This window comes from Podarcis vaucheri (genome assembly GCF_965113315.1).
Source record: "Podarcis vaucheri genome assembly, chromosome: 12".
NCBI lineage: Eukaryota > Metazoa > Chordata > Lepidosauria > Squamata > Lacertidae > Podarcis > Podarcis vaucheri.
Window position 1 is genome coordinate 39264567 of NC_138750.1, and position 25007 is coordinate 39289573.

The following is a 25007-nucleotide window of genomic DNA, read 5'->3' on the forward strand; positions in this document are numbered from 1 at the left end:
GCCAGACTCAGGCAGAGGTAATTTGGAAAGCACATCAACCTCCTGGCCCACCTAAGAAGTGAAAAACAATTTAACGAGTTCTTGGTAGGCATGTTGATGGATGATGGTGCCTGCTTTGGTCCCAATGAGGCACAACAGCAGAAGTCAATAACCCACTCAAACAGATACAGGGGTGGAGGCCAAGCAAGGCATATAAGGACAAAAGAGAGAAAGCGAGAGAAACATGCATCTGGCTTGCAGGTGGGAATGTTGAAAGGGGAGGAAGAAAAGACGTTATTTTAGCCAGTTGGAACAGTTGACTGCATCAAGTAGGGTTCCTATTTTCCTCTCAAGAGGATCTGAATGATGTTCCAACCTTTGAAACTATATTGGCTACTACACCAGAAGAGGCAGCCCCAGAGAACTTCATCTTGTTGAGTTATGTTTGAGGGAAAGCCGTCCCTTTCAGGAGGGAATACAAGTTGCTTGGAATTGCAAGTGGAGAGAGTGCTATTGCCCTTGGATCCTGCTTCCAAGAGGCTTCTGGTTTGGCCGCAGTGAGAACAGGAAGGTGCACTAGACCCCTTGGCCTCATCCAGCAACACCATCAACCTTCTTATAAGGGACAAAAACCCATGTTCCTTAATTGAGGCCTTGTGGTAGTTCTGAACTTTGCTCCCCAAACTGAAGCACACTGTGAAACAACATTTTCTGGTCATGTTATTGTAATAATGTTAGTCCTGCTTCACTGAAAAGAGGGAGAGGTTACACCTCATTTCCTCTGATGTCTGGCATATTTAGGTGGAGGAAAGTGAGAAATGTGCTGTTGCCATTTAAACACACACTTTGGGAATTCATTAGCACTCCTTCCCAGCTTGAGATCCAACTAGTAGGAACCAAGAAAATGACCCTGAACAAATGCCATGTAATATAAGCAATACTTCACTCCAAGATTATTATTTCAAAAATTGCATTGTGAGAGATCATTGCACACAAATGTTGTTTGTAAAAGGTAGAACAGTGTCAAACAAGTTAGGGACAAACTACACCAATGATTTATGTTCAGAAAAGCAGTTTCTGGAGCTGCTCTTTTGAATGTTGAAGGAGTTGCCTTATCATGTCCTTCTCCATATCTTCTCAACTCCAAATCTCCCTGAAAGAAGCTCTGAAATGTAGGGGGTGGATAAAATATTAAATATCCCTCCTCCTGCTGCTTCCCTATTCAAAATCACAGCTTCCTCAACATCGACCCATATGTTTGCATGCAAAGTACAGTTTGCCTCTTTGACTAGAGTTTATTTTATAAACACATCAGATATGTCATAAATTACATAAATGGAAAGCTAATAGAAGTCATAGTGGAAACACAATGTAGTCTTTCCAAATAAGGCTATTTCTTTTTTTGTATGAATTAGGCAATTGAGGATTTGCTGGTTCAGCAAGGCTGACTACAAAATTTAACATATGTTCTTGTTTGCATTCAAGCTTTGAAGGAAAGCCAGAAACTATCCTGTCCTTTCTTGGCTCTGATTCAACTGCCTTCATTATCTTTGTTGGCTCATTGGGAGACCCTAGGCTGCTTGTTTACCCAAACATGTTTAATCATCTCGCTTCATATTACTGCAGTTTGTGATAACATTTTAGGCTTTAAGGCGGCAGACTACAACTTGCAGTGAGGCAGATGTCACTTTAATATTTCAGAAAGTTAGAAAGTCATTCAATATTTTTTTTAAAAAATCTATATAATTTATTCACTCTTTGAAATGAAACATGTGTTCTTTATTCCAAAAAAATAAATCACAATGGATTAAATACTCGGCAGGATTACACTTTTGTATCTGGAAGGAGAAGCTGCTGTTCCATTATTTTGTTTAATGTCATACTGAGCGACATAGGGTTGTTTGAAGAAGAAGAAAAGTGCTTCTCTTTTTAAAATTCCATTATCAGACATTTTGCACAGATAGTTGGTTAGACAGGCAACTGTGTAAGGCAAATTTGGGGGAATCGGATATATGCAATCAAGTTATGTGATCCCTGAAGCATTTCAGCTTATGCAGATGAGGGCAACTCTGGCTGCCTCAAAAGGAATGTTGCTGCTGGATCTACCTGTATGACACAGGTCTCTGCCAGCAGTGGATGCTGTGGTATGGCGGTACTCACCTGAACTCCCAGCAGCTGAGTCATTGCTGCTTACTGAGAGAAGGGGTGCACTGGTGAGATGAGCGCAGTGCAAATGCACCAGCAAGGGTGCCAGATTGGCACTGCTGGTGGTGTTTGCACCATGCTGACCTCCCTGCCCACTTCAGAGGCTTAGCTGTTGAGGGGGCAGGTGAGCACCACTAGACCACCACAGCATCTATTACTGGTCCCTGAATCTTTCCTGAGGGTCAATGAGATCCAGTGGATAACTGGAAATAAGGGTCACTTGCCTTTCCCCAATAATTTCAAGGCAGCGTCACACGTTACATTGAGAATGTCCTAGCACGCTGAGTATATATGTAAAAAAGAGTATGTTCTAGCATGCTGTTTACAGGAAAACTGTAGTGGAGAATTCGTAAACATTTCTCTCAAAAGGTGGGGCTGAGATTGTATTCCCCAAACAGTTAAGTTGTGCCCATGCCATCTAGAAACTTCAAAGGTTTCGGAATGGCACAACCCAGAGCAGCTTGTTACTAGCGAAATGTGTGAGTGAGACAATTGACTGTCTCACCTTGGAATGAAAGGGATTCCCAAAGGTATTTCAACATTGGTTAGAAAGTTGAAATGTGGCACATACAAAAGAGGCATGCATTGTTTTACAGATAATGCTAAAAACTGAGATAGGAAAGCTTGAGACTTGGCCCTCTGGCATGGAGCAAGCCAAGCTGCACACAGAAGAGAAGACCGGTGCTTTGAAGTTCACTTTCGCCTTTACACACTTGAATTGGGGTTTGATTGGAGGAGATGAGATTTCTAGTGTCATTCAGGCCCAGGGAAAGGATGGGGAACCTATTGCTCTCCAGATGGTGTTGCACTACAGCTCCTATCAGCCTCAGCCATGTGGAGGGCTGCAGGTTTTCCTACTCTAATCTACAAGCAGCCTGAAGCTATGATTTCAGAAGCCAGAGGAAAGCTTCATTTTGCAGTACATAATACACATACAATACACAAAACTGAAACATTTCCCAATATTTTAGCTTGCATTTTCTTACCTGTAGAAATGTTGAAGCCCACAAACGAGACCGTATTTTCAGTGCAGCACTTTTCCCTCTTTCTAAGAGTCCCACTGAACAAGTTATCATCAAGCACTCCACATTTGTGCAATTCTGTACAGGAAACAATACGGCATTCTAACTATCTTTTGGGATCTAGACAAATGCATTAACAGTGTGTCCTGCATGCCATGTGTATTCCCAGCAAGATGGATTTTCATTTTTGGAAAGGAAAAGTATACTGAATTTTTGTGGTTTTTTAAATTAAATAAAAAATAAAAAGGAATTACTTAAAATGCATATATAGTCATAAGAATTGAATCTATGTTTCCTTGGAGACACTTGTGTAGAACCTAGGTTTCCGCAGTGGAGAATTAGCAGATTTCATTCAACACAATACTCTCATGGTTTCATTTTTGTTATTTAACTAAAATCCCATGTAAACTTTAAAAATGAGGAAACAACATATTTGAATTTTACTTTGGGTTGAATTTTAGTGGGGTCTCCATTATGGTGGACTCTAATGCACCCCTTGGGTGAAAACCTTGTGTGTGGAAATCATGAAACATACATGGATGGGTCATCTAATTGGCTTAGTTAGGCTAAGACTACTGATGAGGTTTATGATAAGAATTATCAGTATCGAGGTTAGTTAGTGACACTGAGAGCTGATCAGCTGGAAGTGAGGATTAATTGAAGGGCACAAAGGAAGACACCTGCAACATACATACATATATTATGGCACAATAAACACCAAGTTGTAGAGCTTTTATGTTATCCCTGACTCCCCCAACACTGAAATTGACACTTTAATGTTAGAGCTCCTCCAGGCATCTTTTTTATTGCACAACCATGATGATTTGTGCTCATGATGCTGTAGGAGTGGTCATATGCGAACTAATTGTTTGCACCTGCAAATATTTTTGGGGAGTCACACTGCTTCATTTCCAACCAGTGCATATCCTGTGATGTCTTGCTGAAATCCCTTAACTTTTTATACCCCACAAATGTTCTGTTTTTGGTTTGGTCCTGCTTTATAGCCCGTCCAGACAGCAATAATGTGGTAGCACTGGAGAAGAACCGCAGAAGCAGAATAAACCCACCACTAACACAGTATCACTGCTTCAAGAACATGTCACAGAATACACCCACAATAAAACAACAGTCTGGAGGGGGCCTGCAATTCTGTGTAATGATGCTCTTTCCGCACAATTGTATCTTAAGAGAGGAACTGGATGCTTTGGATTGTGAACTCCCTAAATGGCGGAGCGAAGTTAAATTTGTACAGAAAATTACGTGACGCTACATAAACGTTCAGTTCTCCATGAGAGCTGAATGAGAGATTGTGTTTTCTCAACTTGTGTTTTCTCAGCTCCCATCCACTTCCTCAGCAGGGCCTTGATTATACAGAATTTACTGAAAGGCAATGTTTTAGAGGACATGTTTGTTTAGTTTCTCTTATTTAATCACTCTTTAATCTAGCTTGATTTGTTTATCTCTCTGTCTTGTAGGAGCAAGCGAGGTATGTATTATTTTTTCAATTCATAATCGCACTAGATGAAAGAAAGAGTCACATAATGACAGGCTTCAGCAGATATTCCAGGGTTTTTTTTTCAGATGTATGTAATTTGCATTCTAAGGGTGATTTTGTTGTTAATATTGCAGGAACTGGATGAACTTATAAGCCCAGGATCCAAAGAACCTTGCAATTACTTTTCTGCGCTCACAGGGGTTTTAACACCCCCCCCATAGAAACATAAGACCCTTCCTGCCCTCCACCTTCCATATGGTAACTCTGCTTTTGAAACTCCCCTCCATTCCAAACACTGTTTGGCACTGAGCTTGCTGTTAGAGGGGGAAATATGTCAAAAATTCTACTATGCTAAGGCAAACCCTGTGGCTTGCCAGAAGTAGATTTTCTGAATCCCAGCCATGGGCTGCAATCCATGGACTTTAATATTACACAGGATTTTGAGCAGTTCAATATGTTTGTTCTCCCTCCATGCTGAGGGATGTTCCAGGATGTGCACAATGGAATTGCGTACGGGGGGCATTCCTTGCCCAAGAAACCAAGGCAGGCTGCCATGAGAGCCCCTGAGTGAGTACTGCAGGGGGATGCTGAGAACAGTGTAAGCAGCAGAGCACACACAAGATCAATGGTGTGCTCTTCTCTCCCTTTAATCATCTCTGTTCTACACTATCCAAAAGATGACAAGGTGCCCCATGATATTCTTGTAAAGAAGCTGGTAAAATGCGGTCTTGACTATGCTACCACTCAGTGGATTTGTAACTGGCTGGCTGACCGAACCCAAAGGGTGCTCATCAATGGTTCCTCTTCATCCTGGAGAAGAGTGACTAGTGGGGTGCCACAGGGTTCTGTCTTGGGCCCGGTCTTATTCAACATCTTTATCAACGACTTGGATGATGGACTCAAGGGCATCCTGATCAAATTTGCAGATGACACCAAACTGGGAGGGGTGGCTAACACCCCAGAGGACAGGATCACACTTCAAAACGACCTTGACAGATTAGAGAACTGGGCAAAAATAAACAAGATGAATTTTAACAGGGAGAAATGTAAAGTATTGCACTTGGGCAAAAAAAATGAGAGGCACAAATACAAGATGGGTGACACCTGGCTTGAGAGCAGTACATGTGAAAAGGATCTAGGAGTCTTGGTTGACCACAAACTTGACATGAGCCAACAGTGTGACGCGGCAGCTAAAAAAGCCAATGCAATTCTGGGCTGCATCAATAGGAGTATAGCATCTAGATCAAGGGAAGTAATAGTGCCACTGTATTCTGCTCTGGTCAGACCACACCTGGAGTACTGTGTCCAGTTCTGGGCACCACAATTCAAGAAGGACACTGACAAACTGGAACGTGTCCAGAGGAGGGCAACCAAAATGGTCAAAGGCCTGGAAACGATGCCTTATGAGGAACGGCTAAGGGAGCTGGGCATGTTTAGCCTGGAGAAGAGGAGGTTAAGGGGTGATATGATAGCCATGTTCAAATATATAAAAGGATGTCACATAGAGGAGGGAGAAAGGTTGTTTTCTGCTGCTCCGGAGAAGCGGACACGGAGCAATGGATCCAAACTACAAGAAAGAAGATTCCACCTAAACATTAGGAAGAACTTCCTGACAGTAAGAGCTGTTCGACAGTGGAATTTGCTGCCAAGGAGTGTGGTGGAGTCTCCTACTTTGGAGGTCTTTAAGCAGAGGCTTGACAACCATATGTCAGGAGTGCTCTGATGGTGTTTCCTGCTTGGCAGGGGGTTGGACTCGATGGCCCTTGTGGTCTCTTCCAACTCTATGATTCTATGATTCTATGATTCTATGACATGAGAAAGAGACACAGCACCAAATGCTGTCAGGCTAAATCCAAGCACAATAGTAGTTGGAGCAAACTACTGAATAAAAGATCTGGTCCTGTTTGTTTTTACTATATAAAATGCAGATCCCCCACACAGTTAACATTGGGGCTAAGCATTTGCAGTTGTTGAATCTGTACTGGCAAACAGGCAGGCCAGTCATTGTGGGAGATAACAGATAATGAGGCATTAAACAGTTTTTACGGCTGAGCGGTAATATTTTACAAAAGGTGGTCTCCATGGAATTTAGAATACATTTTAGTTTGTCTCTGGCAATTAGAATAAGAAACCAAGATAACTGTAAGAAGATTTTCATACTGCCAAATTAAAACAATAACTGATTTCAGATTTTTCTCTTGAATTTCTTTCCTAGGGTTGCCATATTTCAAACAGTGAGAATCTGGATGGAAGAGTTGTTGAGCTCTCCCCCTCCCCCCATGCATAATCTGAATCCTGCTCCAAATCATTCCCTCTATTTGCAAAATTCAGGGGTGAGTGACAAACTCTATGCAGCCAAAATGGCACAAGGTACCAGTAGACTTGGTGCAATCTCAAGCTTTGCAGAACAAAAAAAACAAAACCTAAGGGGGAGTGAAAAAACACACCCACCCTAAAGTTTGAGGGGAGGACAACTCACCTGCCCTCCCCCACAAATGAAAGAAATTAAGCTTCAAGAAAAAATAAAATGAAAACTTAAATGTTGGTCTTTTTAAAAAAAAAATCTGGAAGAACTGGTAAACAAATAAGCAGAGTTTCTTGTTGGCAGCTGTCCTAGTGTTCAAAAAATAATACATGACAGCTCAAACTGGGGAGGAGGATGGATGGATGTGCACTGGCCATGCCCATTTCACCCTGACCTTCCTGTTGCAAGTGGGAAGATCTGAAGAGGGTTCCTTAGTGTGGCCCCGTCTGCACTATACCTTTAATGTGGTATCGTACCACTTTAAACAGTCATGGCTTCCCCAAAGAATCCTGGAAGCTGCAGTTTGCTAAAGGTGCCGAGAATTCGCAGGACCCTCCTTCAAAATCCCTGAAAATGAGGGAAGCCTGGGCAATATGTGAAATTATTATATTTAGATTGTTTTGTTTTATTTAGATGATTTTGGGAAGCAACAGTATCTCTAACAGCGCATGGTGTCCACCACCTTTGGGTTACTGTCAGAAATTTCATATTTATTTGACCATTTAAAAATTGGTCATCGGGACTGCAGATCTGTGTGCTCAATTGCTAGACATTCCTTCAGACAAGCTGTAGTTATAAGTGTTTCTGCTTCTGGTTCTTTCTCCGTGTAAGAACAGGCAGTTAAAGCTCACAGCATACTCCCCCAAACACAAAGGGAAGTGCAGTTGTCACTGGTCATACCAACACTAGAATAACAACAGCCCCCCACTCATCCTTAAGACTGCACCCAAAAGTCTTCAGTGTGCGGTACTGTAACTTTCATCCATCTCACCAGAACTTTTGCAGAATTCTTTTGATAGTCCACCACTTTGGCTTCCCTCCGTCCAACATAGTGGGGAATGGAGGAGTTGCGTAAGAAAGCAGCGAGTTCAGGAGTGTCCTCTGGGACAGCAAACTGCAAAGGGAAAGAAGGAAGAGCTGTGAACATAACTCTGCAATTGCTCTCTAACAGAGATCTTGGGTTTGCTATTGACTTTTCTTCTTTTCGTTTAACAGCTCTACCCTGAGAGCTGATACTTTGCCCTCTTCTACTAGCAAGAGGATTAACTACAGCCAGGAAGGATACTGTAAAATATTTTGTTTTAAAGACTAGATAACAGGATTGGTTTGTTTCTTTTGCCATCTGATTAACTTTCATGATGATATTTTGCTTTAATTAAACTCCTGAGCCTAGGGTTCCATTTATTTTCATCCAGGCAGAAATTTACTACTGATTTCTAGAAATCTTGTGGGTAGTTGTTATTATTTTTTGGTACCAGTAAATACTTCTGGTATGATCAGGATCAGGTTGAGTGTGTGTGTGTGTGTGTGTGTTTACTTTCTGGGAAATGAATTATTCCAACTGAGGACTTCCGCACTGCAATGTGGAGTGGGGGACCTTTGGATGAATGGCTCCAAATATAACATTTGTAGAATAAATCTTAGAACTTACATTTGTTTTTGTTGATATGTCAATTTTTTGTTCATAATTGAAATAAAATTATTTTAGTCTCATTTTTTTTGCTTCTCTGCAACATAAGGAGGACGTCAACTTTGGAAGAAGCAGAGAGAAATTGTATTCTGATGCGAGTCGTGCGACTAGAATAAATGTGCAATTTTTCACCAGGGCTGAACAAATTAAAGCAAAACATTATACAGCTCATATGACAATGCTGGCAATAAAAGTGATCCTGGTATTACTCCAGGAAACAAACAACTGGAAAGATCTCGTGGGAGAGCAATGAAGATAATAATACAGTTTAGAACACATCACACATGACAGAAAAAAGAAAAGCAGAAAGAAAAAGGCATAGTTGGGGGAAGCAAAAAGACAGAGGCAAAGACCTGCTTCATGTGACAGGGAGGGAGGGGCAGTTTCTCTTAGTTTCTCATTTTTTTGAATTTTAAATTCAGTTCTCCACATTTCCACATCACTTTGCAATTATTTTTGGGAAAAAGTTCTCATGAGGCCGGAGGAACATCGCCCAGCTATAAGGTGTGAAGGCCGCTCCCCTCCAAGGCCTTTTCCACCTGGCCTAGGGAGCGGGGCCCACACTCACGCAGACCTACTATGTTAAATCTGTATTCTGTAGTTGAGCTCCTTTGTAATGTTTGATTATGAAATCTTTAAGGTAATTTTTTTTGTTTTCTGTTATGTTGCTTTGACTGTATACTCTATATTTGTCTTTCTTCAGATTGTTTTATTTATGTCTTACTGATTCAATATGCTGTAAACCGTTTTGGGATTTTTCTTGAAAATATAATGCAGTATAGAAATTAAATAAATAAATGAAACTAATAAATGAAACTTCATCAGCATTAAAGTGTTAATTTCTCCTCATATACAATTTTTGTATGCAATTTTGCCTAATACACACATTTTTTGTATGCATTTCCTCCCTAATACATTTGTGCAGTTATTTTCACCAATACATGCATTTTTATGCATGTTGCTTGGCTTGAGAACTGTGTTGCAAAATTCAGAGAAGCTTTTGTATTTCAAACGATGGCTATGTTTCAGCTCACATATTGTTTTAGAAAGGGGGAATTAGGTGAATTATTTAATTAGCCAAAGGCCTGGAAAGAAGAGGAATGTTCTTGCCTGGCACCTAAAGATATGTAATGAAGGTGCCAAGTGAGCCTTCCTGGGGAGAGCATTCCACAAACTGGGAGCCACTGCATAAAAGGCCCCTTCTCGTGTTGCCACCTTCCAGACCTCCTGTGGAGGAGGCAAACAAAGAAGGGCCTCAGATGACGATTGCAGAGTCCTGGTTGGAAGTTTGAGAAAATAAACAGTTGTTCCGTATAGGTGAACCAAGAAACTCCATGTAAGTCCCCTACCTTTATTTCCAAACTATTGATTGCAGAGCTTGTTTGACATTGCAGTGGTCCATGTGTCTGAATGTGAAGGATGTAAAGAAGGAATTCCTTTCTGCTCAGAACTGGCCACTCCACATACAAGACTGTATCATTGATGGCACTTGGCCCTATGTTCTGCAACTATGGAGTAGACACACACAAAGAGGAGAATAAATTGAACTGGAATCCTGTAGCCCAAGATGCAGCTTGTTCATTCACATCAATTCTGCCCCTTCCCTTCCCAATGTTTTCTGCTGCTTGTTGCCAGGTTGCAATGGTGTGGCGACAGAAGCCAAAACCAGCTGAATTCTCTTGCCATGCACTTGATTCTACCTAGCAATCCTATGTCCTCACAGCTCTCTTCATGGCATGCCAGCTTTCTCCTGGGTAATTGCTCACAGCCTATAAATTCTCTCGGCCTTTTGTGTAGCTTTTGAGCCAAACGGCTTTCTTGCTGGCTCCTCCTTTCAACTCTGGCTGTGTAAACACAGCTGGGTCATTCTTTTCCCAATTGAGAGCTAAGTTGGTAGTTAGGAATGATGGGAGTTGGAGTCTGGAAACATCTGGAGAGTCACAGGCTCTGTGTTCCCATTCTAGAGCTCTCCTCATTCCCTAATGCCCAATTGAGTTCTATTGAAACTTCTAGTTCCCAGCTGAATGTGGCCATATCTGGGGCAGGAGCATTGTGAAGGGTGGGGAAATCTCACCCATGTTCAGGTTAATTTGGTTGGAAGATGACCCAGAGTGGACTGACTCCTTTTCAGGTTTCAAGAAGTGGGGGAAAGAGTTTTTAATAGGTGTGTTTATGTGTGATGTTCAAAGGCATGCTTTTCATGCTTAAAAACAACCTTTATTCTAATATAATTTCCTGTTATTAATACCGGATACCTCTTGACAAACGTGTGTATCATCTGGTTCCACATACAGTTCTGTCAATTTCAGTCTTGCCAAGGCAACTTCACTTTTTGTGGGTTTTGTGGTGGCTGTGCTTGAAACTGACAGAGGCACGTCTCATAAACAGCTCATGAGTTCACTCAGCGTTGCTGCATGCTAAGTGTTGCTGGCTGGCCAAAATCCCCATCTAGAACCCAAACTCTAGCAAAGAATAATTTCACGGTTTGTCTGGGGAACATTATACCAACAAATCACTTGGAAGTCAATGGTTCATTTGTATATGCATATTTACCTGGTATATGTGCTCCACCAAAGGTCCAATCTCATCTTCTTTAGTGGGTTCATCCTTTGGTTCCCAGTTATGAATTGGCAAAATGATTTGTGGAGGATGAGAGACTCTGAAATGGTACAATAGCACGGCCCTATCCGATCAATTGTCTGTTATACAAATGAAAAACATTAAATCTGATTTAAGAAAACGATGGTTATGTATGATAGCAACTAGAAATTGACTGCAAGCATGTGGAAATTTTTCTATGAGCATATACCGTCAGATGCCCGTGTAGCTTTTTTAAAAGTGTGGGAGCATGGTATTGTGTTTAGCGAATGGTTATTTCCCCCAAACCATGCCCGCCTGCCCCACCCTTGATGTCTTATGTGATGTCAGGTGAGAGGCAAGCAAAGGCATGGCTGCCAGCACTTAAAATTCAGTTTGAAGCAGTTTGCATTGAAAACTATTTGAAACACACTTCAAAGTGATGCCTCTTAGTGCCCATTAGCTGATCGGTGAGACATTGCCTTTGAAAGTCCATTTGCAAGCAGTTTTGTATTGAAATGGACTTCAAAAGGAGCCTCTTTCAAGTTGCCATATGAAGTCATAATGGTGTCAGATGAATGACAGGTGGTTGGCACTGCCCACCTCTCAAAGCAGACCCACAAGTGGTGAGGGAAGGAAGAATCTGGCCTGCTACCAGATCCAGTTCCCCACCCCTGGTTTAGGGGGTCGGCCTAGAACAGGAACGGTGAACACATATAGCTAATTTCGTTAGACTGCAACTCCCATAACCCCTTGTTTTGCTGGCAGGGGCTGATGGGAGCTGTAGTCCAACAGCTCCTGGAGAGCCACTGGTTCCTTATCCCTAACCTAGAACCAGGGAGACACATGTTCAAATTCCTCTTGAGCCTGGAAACTTGCTGGACACCCTTGTGCTGGTCACTGTCTCTCTTAGCCTGACGCTTTGTGCAGCATTGCTGTGAGGCTAAGAAGAGAGCTGTAGAGAACTACATACATTGGCAAGAGACATACTAGACTCAAAACTGATTGTAATTTGGCCTAGTAAACCAGGATCGAACAGTGGTAAACATGGTAATCTATGGTTTGCCACAAATCAGCAAGAGGGGGTGGAGGAGGAGATTGCACAATGCAATAGGAGGAGAAAGAACCTGAAACCAAAGGTCCATTAGGTTCCATTCTTGTAGAACCAAAACCTTGGTTTGACACTACATCTGAATGTCAGATATGTTTATTATGGAATAATAAATAATAATGTGTTTATTATGGAAAACACCTACGTAACTGCAGCAAACTCAATTGCTGTGAGAAGCAGCCTTATGCTTTGGTAGATGCTGACAAGGTTCAGCCTATCTCCTCATTGCACCCCCCAAAATCCCCTTTCCTGTATGTGAGCTTCTTCACCACAGCCAAGCTTCAGTCCTAGTTACCCAGCATCCATGTTTGAGGGAATAAAGAAAGAGGGAACGGGATGAATGTATAGATACTGCCTAGTAGGGCTTCCTTGCGTTCTGCCTCCCCAAAATGATACAACAGCTTGCCAAGGCTCTTGGTATGGCAGAGAGGAATATTAGGAATGTTGGGTTTCTCATTACGGCATGAATCTCCAGGCTTTAAGGAAGAGGCAATTGTGCATGAAATTAATCACAGGGTCCTTCCAAAGAGACCACCGCTCCATCTTCACACAAATGCCTGTTTGTTCAGCTTGAGGGGGGCACCTCTCAGTTTATAGAGAACATGCTTCAACAGTCTTTCTAAATAGTTAATAGCAATGCAAGGAACCAGACTGCAAAAATTACAATATATCCATTTAAATATACCCATGATTAACGATAAGGAAACATTACGATTATTTTATTATGGTGATGTCTGTTGTTATGCTTTTCATTATGTTTTTTATTATTGATGCTCTGCAATGTGTTCTTATTGTCGTACACCATCCAGGGCTCTTTTGATAAAGGGCAGTATATAAATTGAATAGATAACAGCAATAATTTTAGTAAACATTTAATTTTCAAGGGAAATTGCTTTGTAAGAAGCAAAGGAAGGAAGGAAAGTTTAAGATGTGTTTGTCTAGCCAAAGATGTATTATTTCATAAACAGCATCCATTTTAATACCCTTTGGAGATCATGAGACGTTTCCATGTTATGTGACGTTCCCAAGTCCTGCAAAGGCAGGATGCACTTTTAGAAGCCGCAGAGTTATGGCTAAGACTGGCTATGCCCAGCCATAGGATTATAACATCCTGTACTATTCTTTTTATTTCTTCACCTGCCTCCTTCTTGGCAACAGATGTTTACATTTAGGCACTTGACTCAAAGTAGATGCATAGGAATATGCACGCGTTTGATAAAAGTATACTTAAGATTGCTGATATTTTATTAAGGAAACTGGCCACTCTCCAGTGAATTGCTCAATTAGTTCCATGTGTCGTGTGGACCTTTGGCCATATTTCCATGAAGAAGTGTTCTCCATGCTGCAATGTGAACCGGTTTGGAAACTTGGAGAGCTTTCAAGAGCAATTTGTGAGACTGTGTGGGAATGTTGCTCCCAGGGAATACCGCTGAGTGCACAGAAGCCCTTGGGCAACCTGATGGAGCTCTCTGGGCTATGATCCACATCTAAACTCGATTAAGAAAACAAAGGCAGTGGGTCCGCCAGCTCCATTCTCTCTAACTTTTAAAAACATTTTCTAGAGTTCCTAGTTTAGGGATTCTGAATGCGAAGGAAGCACTAATGTCCGGTGCTAAACCAAATGTGCAGAAACAACCACAATGGACAACAGAGAGGGGCACATTGTGCCACCTGTCATGTAGCTCGAAGTTAGACAGAGGGAAGGGGGACAAATATACAAAGCACAGTAAGTATTTAATCCCCATAACAAAGTTAATACACCTAGTCGCAAATATACAATCTGCCCGTTTGTATGATGTGGTAGGGTCAGAACTTCAAGCTCCTGCGCATCGGACTTTTTTCTATGAGGAATTGTTCTGGCAGAATGAGAAATCAGTGGAAATTCCGAATGAGAAAGTTCTATCGAGCAGGGCTAGCCTGAGACTTTTTGGTGCCTGAGGCAAAGGACAGGAGGGTGCAAACGAACCCCGCAATCCATGTACAGAAGATGACTAGACTGGACCAGGGGCCCCAACTCGAACAAAGGTAATCCCTGCCCTGCATAACTGATCACATGATGCGGTGCACACACACACCATTTGAATGGCAATGCCCATCAACTTGGGGGTGGGAGGGTGGGTCAAATATTTTATTGGGAGGGCCAAAGACCCCTCAGTCCCTACAAGTTGGCTCCTATGATCCACACTGGCAATGGGACAGTGTTCTTCAACACATCCCAGGGTGGCAGGTGAGCTTGAGGGGGCACAGAGCAGTCTAGGCACAGGTAGGACCAAGTGACAGACACAGATCTGTCATCTAACAGATGAGAATAGCTCAGGAAGAATTGTAGGTTGTTTTTCTTTCCACCTCACTCCAGCACCTGCAACCGATATATGACTCATTCTGCTTAATGGTAGGACCAGCTTCCTTTTGAGCCCAATCCCATTTTTGAACCAATCAACATTGTGGCCTAACTATTGCCCACTCACAGTAAACTAAGCAAACAGTTATGGTTAGGTTCTTTTTAAAATGTCCAGCCTGAATACAAAATGTACTTACCCTCTGACCTGTACTTGAGCTACTGCACTTATGTCGATCTGAAGGTCAACCAGATTACTGTTGGGATTAACCTTGTTGGAACTAAAAGAAATTTGTGCAAAGGTTAATTATGTTTCACATATATAAACCTGAAAGCATTTTTTGCTTAAGCTTATCGTGCTTTGGGCTATAGCACTTATCAAATTACGTAACAATTCTCTCTTTGAGAGTTGGAGCAGGGTAGTGGAAGATGCACCCAACTGTCTGGGGCCATTGGAATAACAGATAAGGCCTGGGTCTTCATGAAACAAGGAAACGTCACGTGTATATTGATAACTCTGAAGGAACCTGGTTCTTCCTCCACAATCTTCTCCCAACATCCTAATTATAACCTACCCAAAATAGGATATAGGTTATAAAACCTTCCTTCCAACATTATTGGTCAATTGCTAAGAGAGGGGACATGGATCAAGGGGTAGCGATTATCACTCCTCAGTGAAAAGGAAGAAATATTAGAAATAAGAGAGAAAGCATTTGTGCCATACTTTGAAGAGTATACAAATATTTCCAGAGGGTCTATGCACCACCGAGCTGTCAAGCAGTACACCTGGAAAAATCACCTGTTGCATTAGCTTCAATCTTTGAAATATACCACCTGCTTTGTGATCTTTGTAATCTATCAGTTTATTCCAGAGTTACTTTGTCTAAAGAGAAATCACAGCTCTAACCACACTCCTGACTACTCATACAGGCTCATTTCACAAGTTTAGAAAATGCTAACAATAGAAGCACACATTTAATTAAATGAAGAAATATGTCTCATTTCTACTTCAAGTACCTATATATTAGTATATCAACATGAAAATATATTTACTATAATAGTAATCATATTACATGTTCCAGTAATGCAACAAAAGCCAGGACTTCTGAAGACTGATCTTGTGATGTGGTTAGGAAACACCTCTAGAGTGATGATAGCTGCTCTTTGGAAAAGCCCCATGACATATGTCTCTTATCCAGTAATCTTTCCTTCTGTAGCAACTGCACCAAATTCATGGACATGTGTACTGGACTAGTGATAAACTGCCTTCTGCTTTGTAAACTTTCCTTGGACCATTCCTTTGCTACTACTGAGAATGATGGAGAATCTCTGGAGGAAAGTAACTATCTTTTGGAGGCTTTCCTACCCTTTCAAGGTAAGAAAAAGAAATTTTATGTCTTATACCTCTGCTAAATACACACTATAGAGCAGAAATTACCAGCATGGTACCTCAACAGCACCCTTGAGGTCTTTTCTTGGTGCCCCTAAAGCCTTTAACATGTACACACACACACCAGCAACTTGGTCATGAGGTGGTGAATGAGATTCCCTTTTTCTCCCTTGAAAACTACGTATGGCTAAAGGAAGAAGTTGGGAAAGTAGCATTCTTTCCTACTTCCTCTTTCAGCTCCATGCACTTTTCAATATAGTGGATGCTCGGGTTGTGAACGTGATCCATGCAGGATGCGCAGGTTGCGATTCAGCACTTCTGCGCATGCGCAAAGCATGATTTAGCACTTCAGTGCATGCACGACCACCGAAACCCGGAAGTAACCCGTTCTGGTACTTCCAGGTTTCGGTGGTCCGAAACCTGAAAAAACGAAACCTGAAGCGCCTGTAACCCAAGGTATGACTGTACTCAGATTGAGTCTCCTGGATCACAGCTTACCTTCTCACTTGCAATTCAAACTGGATGCTGAATTCGGCATTTTCAAAACGCTGAACGGTAAACCGGATGCCTGTAGAAAACTAGGAGTCAAAATTCACTAATTAGAACTGTGACCATTTGACTGCGCTACCTTTAAAGGCGGTAGCCCTCAGTTGGTCTAAATTGGACCCTAGATGGTGCCATTTGGAAATGCAAGGTATACCAATGTATAGGGGTGCAAATAATTCTTCAAGCTGTGGTTGCCCACTCCCTGCTCATCTACATAAAGAGCTAATAGGTATTCTTTTCCATAAAGAAATAAGATTGCCAGACTTGCTGTATACAATTAGAAGGGAGAATGAATAATTGTCCTCATATCCTTATAGGCTTCACTTAGGCATCTGGTTGGCTTCTATGAGAACAGGATACTGGACTAGACAGGCCTCTGGCCTGTTCCAACAGGCTCTTATATTTTTAATGCACCTGCCCAAAAGTCATAACTTAGGTAATAATAATAACTGGGCCTTGGACCAGTATACCTGAAGAAGTGTCTCCACCCCCATCATCCAGCCCAGACACTTATGGTCCAGCTCTGAGGGCCTTCCAGCAGTTCCCTCACTGCGAGAAGCGAGGGAACCAGGCAGAGGGCCTTCTCAGTAGTGGTGCTCGCCCTGTGGAACACTCTCATCAGATGTCAAGGAAATAAACAACTATCTGACTTTTAGAAGACTTCTGAAGGCAGCCCTGTTTAGGGAAGCTTTTAATGTTTGATGTTTTATTGTGGTTTTAATATTCTGTTGGGAGCTGGCCAACAGAAACCCAGCCAGTTGGGAGATATATATATATATATATATATATGCTTTCGTAGATTTTCACGGGTATAGGAATGCAGGTTTTGGTGTCTTCGGGTGTCTTCCCGTGTAAGAGTCGGGGTGTCTGTGCGACGTTTCGACGAGGTCTCACTCGTCATCTTCAGGCTGGTGCTTTCGGCTTCTTGTTACTGGAACAGAGCAGACTCTGCTCTGTTCCAGTAACAAGAAGCCGAAAGCACCAGCCTGAAGATGACGAGTGAGACCTCGTCGAAACGTCGCACAGACACCCCGACTCTTACACGGGAAGACACCCGAAGACACCAAAACCTGCATATATATATATATATATATATATATATATATATATATATATGTGCAGGTTTTGGTGTCTTCGGGTGTCTTCCCGTGTAAGAGTCGGGGTGTCTGTGCGACGTTTAGACGAGGTCTCACTCGTCATCTTCAGGCTGGTGCTTTCGGCTTCTTGTTACTGGAACAGAGCAGAGTCTGGTGTTTGAGTTCCTATAAATACTGTTGAGGGGTGTGGTGTATAGCCTCCAACGTTCTGGGCAGAGAGGAAGTTCCTAGATTAGTGTGCCTTTTCTTCTTTTGTTCCTTAATTACTTGAGGGATATCTTGAGTGATATCATGAGTGATATTCTGAATACCACTGGGTGGGTCATTAAGTGTAGATTAGTTGCTAAAGCTTTCGTGTCTTGACCTCTTGAGCTTGTGAAGAGTTTTTCTGAGAAGATGGCTGTGCTGCATTTAGTTGTGCTCTGGCTTGGCTTCGTGTATAGGGGCGAGCTGTGATTTTGTGCCTTGTGCCAGCCAGATCTGTGTAGGGATTGCAGGGGGGTGCAGTATCCGGAGGTGCCACTATAGTTTGGCTACTGGATGGAGTCTGTAATATGTCTGTGGAGAGGGTCTGGGTTTGGGTCTGGTGTGGTTGATTGGTGACGGCGTTCTGTGTGCCTCTGGTTCTGGTGTCGGTTTTTGTGGGGAGGGCTAATTTCCAGATGTCTGGCAGGCGGGACGTGTCGTCACGCTTGTTCATGTTGTGAGGGTGTTTCTCTATCTCGATGGCTTCCATGATTATTCTCTTGTGGTGATGTTCCATGTTAAAGAGCAATTTGGAATCTGCAAAATTAATTTCGTGTCCTGTTTCTTTCATGTGTTGGAAAAGAGAGGAAGTTTTTTCTTCTTTTTTGACGGCATTCTTGTGTTCTGCGATACGTGCATTTATTCGTCTGTTTGTTTGTCCAATGTACGTGGCTGGGCAGACTTTGCAGGGTATTTCATAGACCCCTTGGTTTTCCAGCTGGATTTTGTCTTTTGGGTTTCTGAGGATATTGGCTATTTTTTGGTTGGTGCAGAAGGCTGTTTTGATATTGTGTTTATGGAGGATTTTGCTAATTTTGTCTGTAGTGCCCTTGATATAAGGAAGGAGGGCCATGCCATTGTTTTCTTCTGTGTCTTGGTTTTTGGGGGGTGTTTCTTTTTGGATTAGCTTCGTAACCCTGTTTTTCTGGTATCCATTGGCGATTAACACATTTGAGAGATTCTGTAACTCAGTTGTCAAGTGGTCTTTGTCAGCCAGGCGTTTGGTTCTGGAGATGAGAGTCTTGGCTACGGAGTTTATTTGTGCAGGGTGGTGGTGTGATTGTGCATGTAAGTAGCGGTTGGTGTGTGTTTTTTTCCGGTAGATAGTGTGTCCTAGGGAGCCATCAGGTTTTTTGTAGATTAGGACGTCAAGAAAGGGGAGTTGGTTGTTGTCTTCTATTTCCATAGTGAATTGTATTTTGGGGTGTAGGCTGTTGAGATGTGTGAGGAAGCTATCTAGTTTTTCTTTCCCGTGTGGCCAAATTACAAAGGTGTCGTCAACATATCTGAGCCAAAGTTTGGGTTTGTGTTCTGACTTGTCTAAAGCATTGGTTTCAAAGTGTTCCATGTACAAATTTGCGATGACCGGTGAGAGGGGTGATATATATATATGCTTTCGTAGATTTTCACGGGTACAGGAATGCAGGTTTTGGTGTCTTCGGGTGTCTTCCCGTGTAAGAGTCGGGGTGTCTGGGCGACGTTTCGACGAGGTCTCACTCGTCATCTTCAGGCTGGTGCTTTCGGCTTCTTGTTACTGGAACAGAGCAGAATCTGGTGTTTGAGTTCCTATAAATACTGTTGAGGGGTGTGGTGTATAGCCTCCAACGTTCTGGAAAACCAAGGGGTCTATGAAATACCCTGCAAAGTCTGCCCAGCCACGTACATTGGACAAACAAACAGACGAATAAATGCACGTATCGCAGAACACAAGAATGCCGTCAAAAAAGAAGAAAAAACTTCCTCTCTTTTCCAACACATGAAAGAAACAGGACACGAAATTAATTTTGCAGATTCCAAATTGCTCTTTAACATGGAACATCACCACAAGAGAATAATCATGGAAGCCATCGAGATAGAGAAACACCCTCACAACATGAACAAGCGTGACGACACGTCCCGCCTGCCAGACATCTGGAAATTAGCCCTCCCCACAAAAACCGACACCAGAACCAGAGGCACACAGAACGCCGTCACCAATCAACCACACCAGACCCAAACCCAGACCCTCTCCACAGACATATTACAGACTCCATCCAGTAGCCAAACTATAGTGGCACCTCCGGATGCTGCACCCCCCTGCAATCCCTACACAGATCTGGCGGGCACAAGGCACAAAATCACAGCTCGCCCCTATACACGAAGCCAAGCCAGAGCACAACTAAATGCAGCACAGCCATCTTCTCAGAAAAACTCTTCACAAGCTCAAGAGGTCAAGACACGAAAGCTTTAGCAACTAATCTACACTTAATGACCCACCCAGTGGTATTCAGAATATCACTCATGAAATCACTCAAGATATCCCTCAAGTAATTAAGGAACAAAAGAAGAAAAGGCACACTAATCTAGGACCTTCCTCTCTGCCCAGAACGTTGGAGGCTATACACCACACCCCTCAACAGTATTTATAGGAACTCAAACACCAGATTCTGCTCTGTTCCAGTAACAAGAAGCCGAAAGCACCAGCCTGAAGATGACGAGTGAGACCTCGTCGAAACATCGCCCAGACACCCCGACTCTTACACGGGAAGACACCCGAAGACACCAAAACCTGCATATATATATATATATATATATATATATATATATATATATATATATATATATGCTTTCGTAGATTTTCACGGGTACAGGAATGCAGGTTTTGGTGTCTTCGGGTGTCTTCCCGTGTAAGAGTCGGGGTGTCTGTGCGACGTTTCGACGAGGTCTCACTCGTCATCTTCAGGCTGGTGCTTTCGGCTTCTTGTTACAAGAAGCCGAAAGCACCAGCCTGAAGATGACGAGTGAGACCTCGTCGAAACGTCGCACAGACACCCCGACTCTTACACGGGAAGACACCCGAAGACACCAAAACCTGCATATATATATATATATATATATATATATATATATATATATATATAGTTATTTTATTTTCACTTTTTTTATTTGTGCCCTGCCCATCTGACTGAGTTGCCCCAGCCACTCTGGGCAGCTTCCAACATATATAAAAACACAATCAAACATTACATACGAAAAGGCTTCCCTATCCAGGTAATATGCACTACATGAGCCTCACTTAGAGACTTTGCATACAACAAAACTACACTCCTGTTGTAAGTTACTAATGAGTAGCAGATGACGCCTCTGCGTGGCGACAGATTTTAAAGGTGGCTTTTGGTCCTTGACACTCCTGGTAATAAGAGGCAAATGAGGTTCACATATGCCCCCAATAAAACTCCACAGAGACTAACACACAGCGTTTTACTCAGTTTAGTAAGTGGGAACATAAGATGAGCCCTTTGGGGTCAGATCAAAGGCCCATTTAGTCCAGCATCTCCAGCATCCTGTTAACGCAGTAATCAACCATATAATTATGGAAAGCCTGATATCAGGACCCGAGTACAACAGCACTCTCCCCTATTTAAATCTTCCTTTAAATTCCTAGGAGTTTATCTCAGTGAAGACCTTACTTGGTAAATAAATACAACCCAGGTGGTTAAGAAAGCCCAACAGAGACTCCATCTCCTCAGAGTCTTGCGGAAGAACAATGTCAATCAACATTTGATGATCTCCTTCTACCGGTCAACAATAGAAAGTGTCCTTTCATACTGCATCACGGTGTGGTACACTGGTTTGACATATACTGATAGGAAGTGCCTACAGTGGGTGGTGAATACAGCACAAGATATTATGGGCTGTCCCGTGAATCTGCTGGATGAAATAGCGGAAGAACGTTGCCTCAGGAGAGTGAGGAAAATTCTCAGGGATGATTCACACCCTGGCCGTCACTTTCTTGATCTCCTGCCCTCAGGCAGAAGATATAGAAGCATGATTAGTCGCACCAACAGGGTAAAGAACAGCTTCTATCTGTGGGCTGTTAGGCTGCTGAATGAAAAGATAACAACAGGGCAACTGACTTTCGGGTTTGGTGGGTGTGCGTCAGTAAACGAGGGGAATTAAGACTAAGAGAGCTGAGTGGGGGGTGCTTGTGTAATCTCACTGTATACAAGTTGTACAAGTGACAATAAAGTATTTCAATTTGCGATTCCCAGCAAGCGGTATTCAGAGGCACACTGCCTAAACAGTGGATGTGGTAAACAGCCATCAGGACTAATGGCAATTAACAGCCTTTATCCTACATGAATTTTCATGCTCCCCCTTTTAAAGCTGTCCAATTTGGTGGCCGTTGTTACAGCGTCTGCAGTTAATTCAACAGTTTAGCTATGCCCTGTGTGGAGAAACACTTCTTTTGTCTGCCCTGAGTCTTCCAACATTCCACTTCGTAGAATAGCTACAAGTTCCAGCATTGTGAGAGAAGGCGTAAAAACATTGCACACTTCTATCATGTCCCCACCCCCTTCAAACCTATTTTTTAATTGACAACCCCATACTCACAGGGGAGCTGTTCCAACCAACCCGATAATCAGTTCTCTGGAACTTATCCATCAATAGATTTTACACCAAAGCCATAAATGTAGGTGAACACACTTTCATTTTTTAACACATGCAATTAAGTCTGCTTGAATTATCTATATATTCCCTGGCATTTCATGTAAAACAACAACAACAACAGTCATATATAATGGCCTTAAAGTCCATCCCATCACAGAAAATACCAAGGGGGTACCAGCAATTGCTGCTTTTTCCATTCATATTTTTGTTTGCAAATAAATGCACTTCTAATGTTAGTTGTGATTTGAATGACTCTGATGTAAACAAAACTATGGTAACAATCAAGAGCAACATATTTTAGTGTTTCCACCCATCACAAATCAAATAATATAATCAGACCGTGGAAATTCTCAAGTGAATTGTCCTTAGTGGGGACATTCCTTTCCGAATCAGATGTATGTACCTACATTCAGTAATTGTTCAGAAGTGATGTAAGCCAGAGTATGTTGGAATAATCCTTGACAGTGCCATTTTTCACATGTCTTCTGAATAGACATGTAAAGAATTGCATTGTCAAGGATTATACAATGTATTAAGTGAGGCTTAGAGTTCAATGGGTTTATTATCAGGCAAATGGACAGGACTGGAGTCTAAATCTCAGTGAAAGCAATCAGACAAGTGTGCACTTAAGTACTCAGGTCCAATTAATTTGCCAGAATATGAGCTGATTACTTCAAATGGATTGTGGCCTGGTTCATAAATAAGTTAACCAATCAGTCTATTATCTTTTTTTAAAATATAATGTAACGCTGTCTTCTATTATATGAACCATTTCCTGGCCAAATATATCTATTTTTAAAGCTGCCTCTTATTGACACAAATTCCCCTAATTGAGGCAGTTTTCCATTAACTCCCCCAAACAATTCAATTTGATAAAAATCAGCAAACGTTTTTGGTGTTGTCTTACATTTGTTCCAGCTGCCATGGGGTTCCCAAGGTCACAAATCACCATTCTAGTTTCATTTTCCATCTTGTAATCACAGCTCAGCACGCGCAAGGCCTGTAACAAAAGAACACCGACAGGGAGGTCAAAGGTCAATCCAGAATGTATCCTGTTGGCAAAATGAATGGCTTTTAGATGGCAAGATTACTCCTGATTTCAAACACCTGCACAGAGGCCCAATCTTTCATTCATGCTTAAGGAAGGCTTGACACTTTGAAGAGAATCAAATAATATATCTGTCTTTTCTTTTATGGGAGGAAAAATAAGATTTACATATTTATTTCTTGCATTATCTGCTCTTTTATTACAGATACGAAGAGAAAATATCTATGGAGTGAAGCCAAGTTGCTAGCAAAGTTGCATTGTCTGTGTACAACTATTGCAATGGAGCTGAGCTTTAGAAATTGTTTGCAATGCCCAACAGCTTTGCAGAAGTGGGTGAGAATAATTTACCTTTTCCAATGGCAATAGGAAAAGTATCTTTTTCACTACCATATTAATTTCAGTGGTGACATTTGTGCTTCTGATTGAAATGGAAGGTTCCCCCTTGGGGAGACTGTCAGAGCATTTTCTCCATGCAGTGGGCATAACAATTAAATAAAAGTTTCTTACCCCTGCTGGGTCCTGTTGTCTATACATGCCACACTTGCAAACCAACACAGCCACCATCCCCAGATGGTGGATACACAATGTTAGATTGCAGAGCCTGCATGTCTCTGGGCCAGTGCAGGGAATAGGAATCTCTCAAATGTTATGTGTATCATGTGAAACAGTTAGTGGTCTCCATATTGGGGTTTTAGTATTTCATAAGGGACATAGCTCAGTGGTGGAGAAACTACTTTGCACACAGAAGGTCATAGGTTCAACCCCTGACAATTCCGTACTGTCCAACTTTTTCAAGCCCCAAATTGGGACATGTGTCTTCCAGGACACGCTCCCAGGTGAGTCACGTGATCCGCACATTGCTCTCACCCCTCCCCCAAAAGCGCTTTTTCAGGGGTGAGAGTGCAGTGTGAGAGCACGCAAGATTACAACACCCAAAATGGCTGCCGAGGTCTCGCATGAAAGAACGGGATGTCCCATTTTTAACGGGGCACTTGGAAGGTATGCAATTCCAGACAGGGATCAGAAAGATGCCTGCCTCAAACCCTGGAGAGTTGCTGATAGTCAGCGTCAACAGTACTGAGTTAGATAAGACCAAACATCTGACTTGGCAACTTCTCAGGCCCCTAGCAGCCCTCAAGAAGGAAAGATAGTGAAGGGTGCCTTTCATTTAAGGTGGACTTTCACAGATTCTGGTCCCACAGCCTCACTTGTCTACACACAGGCAGAGTGCTTTGAAAGTGTGAATTCAGCTTGGATCTGTGTGTCAAAAAGGCATCCAAAAATGTCCCTTTTGTGGGTTTGTGTATGTGCGCAATTGATCTGTGTACAAATGGATGGATGGATCACGGCAGGTGTGGGAGTCAAAGAGTGTGCTGTAGTGATGATCTTAAGAGAGAAAACATTTGTGGGAGACCAGCCCTGCCTGCCATGGCTCTGCCCCCAGACAGTTCTCCTTTGAGGGTACGCAGCCCTCAGTAGCAAAAATGTCGCTCACTCCTGATGCGTACATCACCTTACAGAAGGCAC

The 25007-nt window shown here is 42.4% G+C and overlaps 1 protein-coding gene across 2 annotated transcripts in view; it reads right to left on the reverse strand.

Moving 5' to 3' along the window:
- Window positions 1–25007, reverse strand: part of ITGA8 (integrin subunit alpha 8) — a 125177-nt gene that overhangs the window by 27113 nt on the left and 73057 nt on the right. Inside the window, exons 21-28 of one of the 2 annotated variants that reach the window (XM_082193200.1) lie at window positions 23340–23432; window positions 16611–16690; window positions 14923–15003; window positions 11250–11355; window positions 10046–10204; window positions 7998–8120; window positions 3171–3284; window positions 556–1144 (exon numbers count right to left, since the gene is read on the reverse strand). In XM_082193200.1, coding sequence (XP_082049326.1) covers window positions 941–1144; window positions 3171–3284; window positions 7998–8120; window positions 10046–10204; window positions 11250–11355; window positions 14923–15003; window positions 16611–16690; window positions 23340–23432 — 960 coding nt within the window. In that variant the 3' untranslated portion in view covers window positions 556–940. Of the gene's footprint in view, window positions 1–555; window positions 1145–3170; window positions 3285–7997; window positions 8121–10045; window positions 10205–11249; window positions 11356–14922; window positions 15004–16610; window positions 16691–23339; window positions 23433–25007 lie in introns of those variants that run through there. The other variant, XM_082193199.1, reaches the window with a different exon arrangement.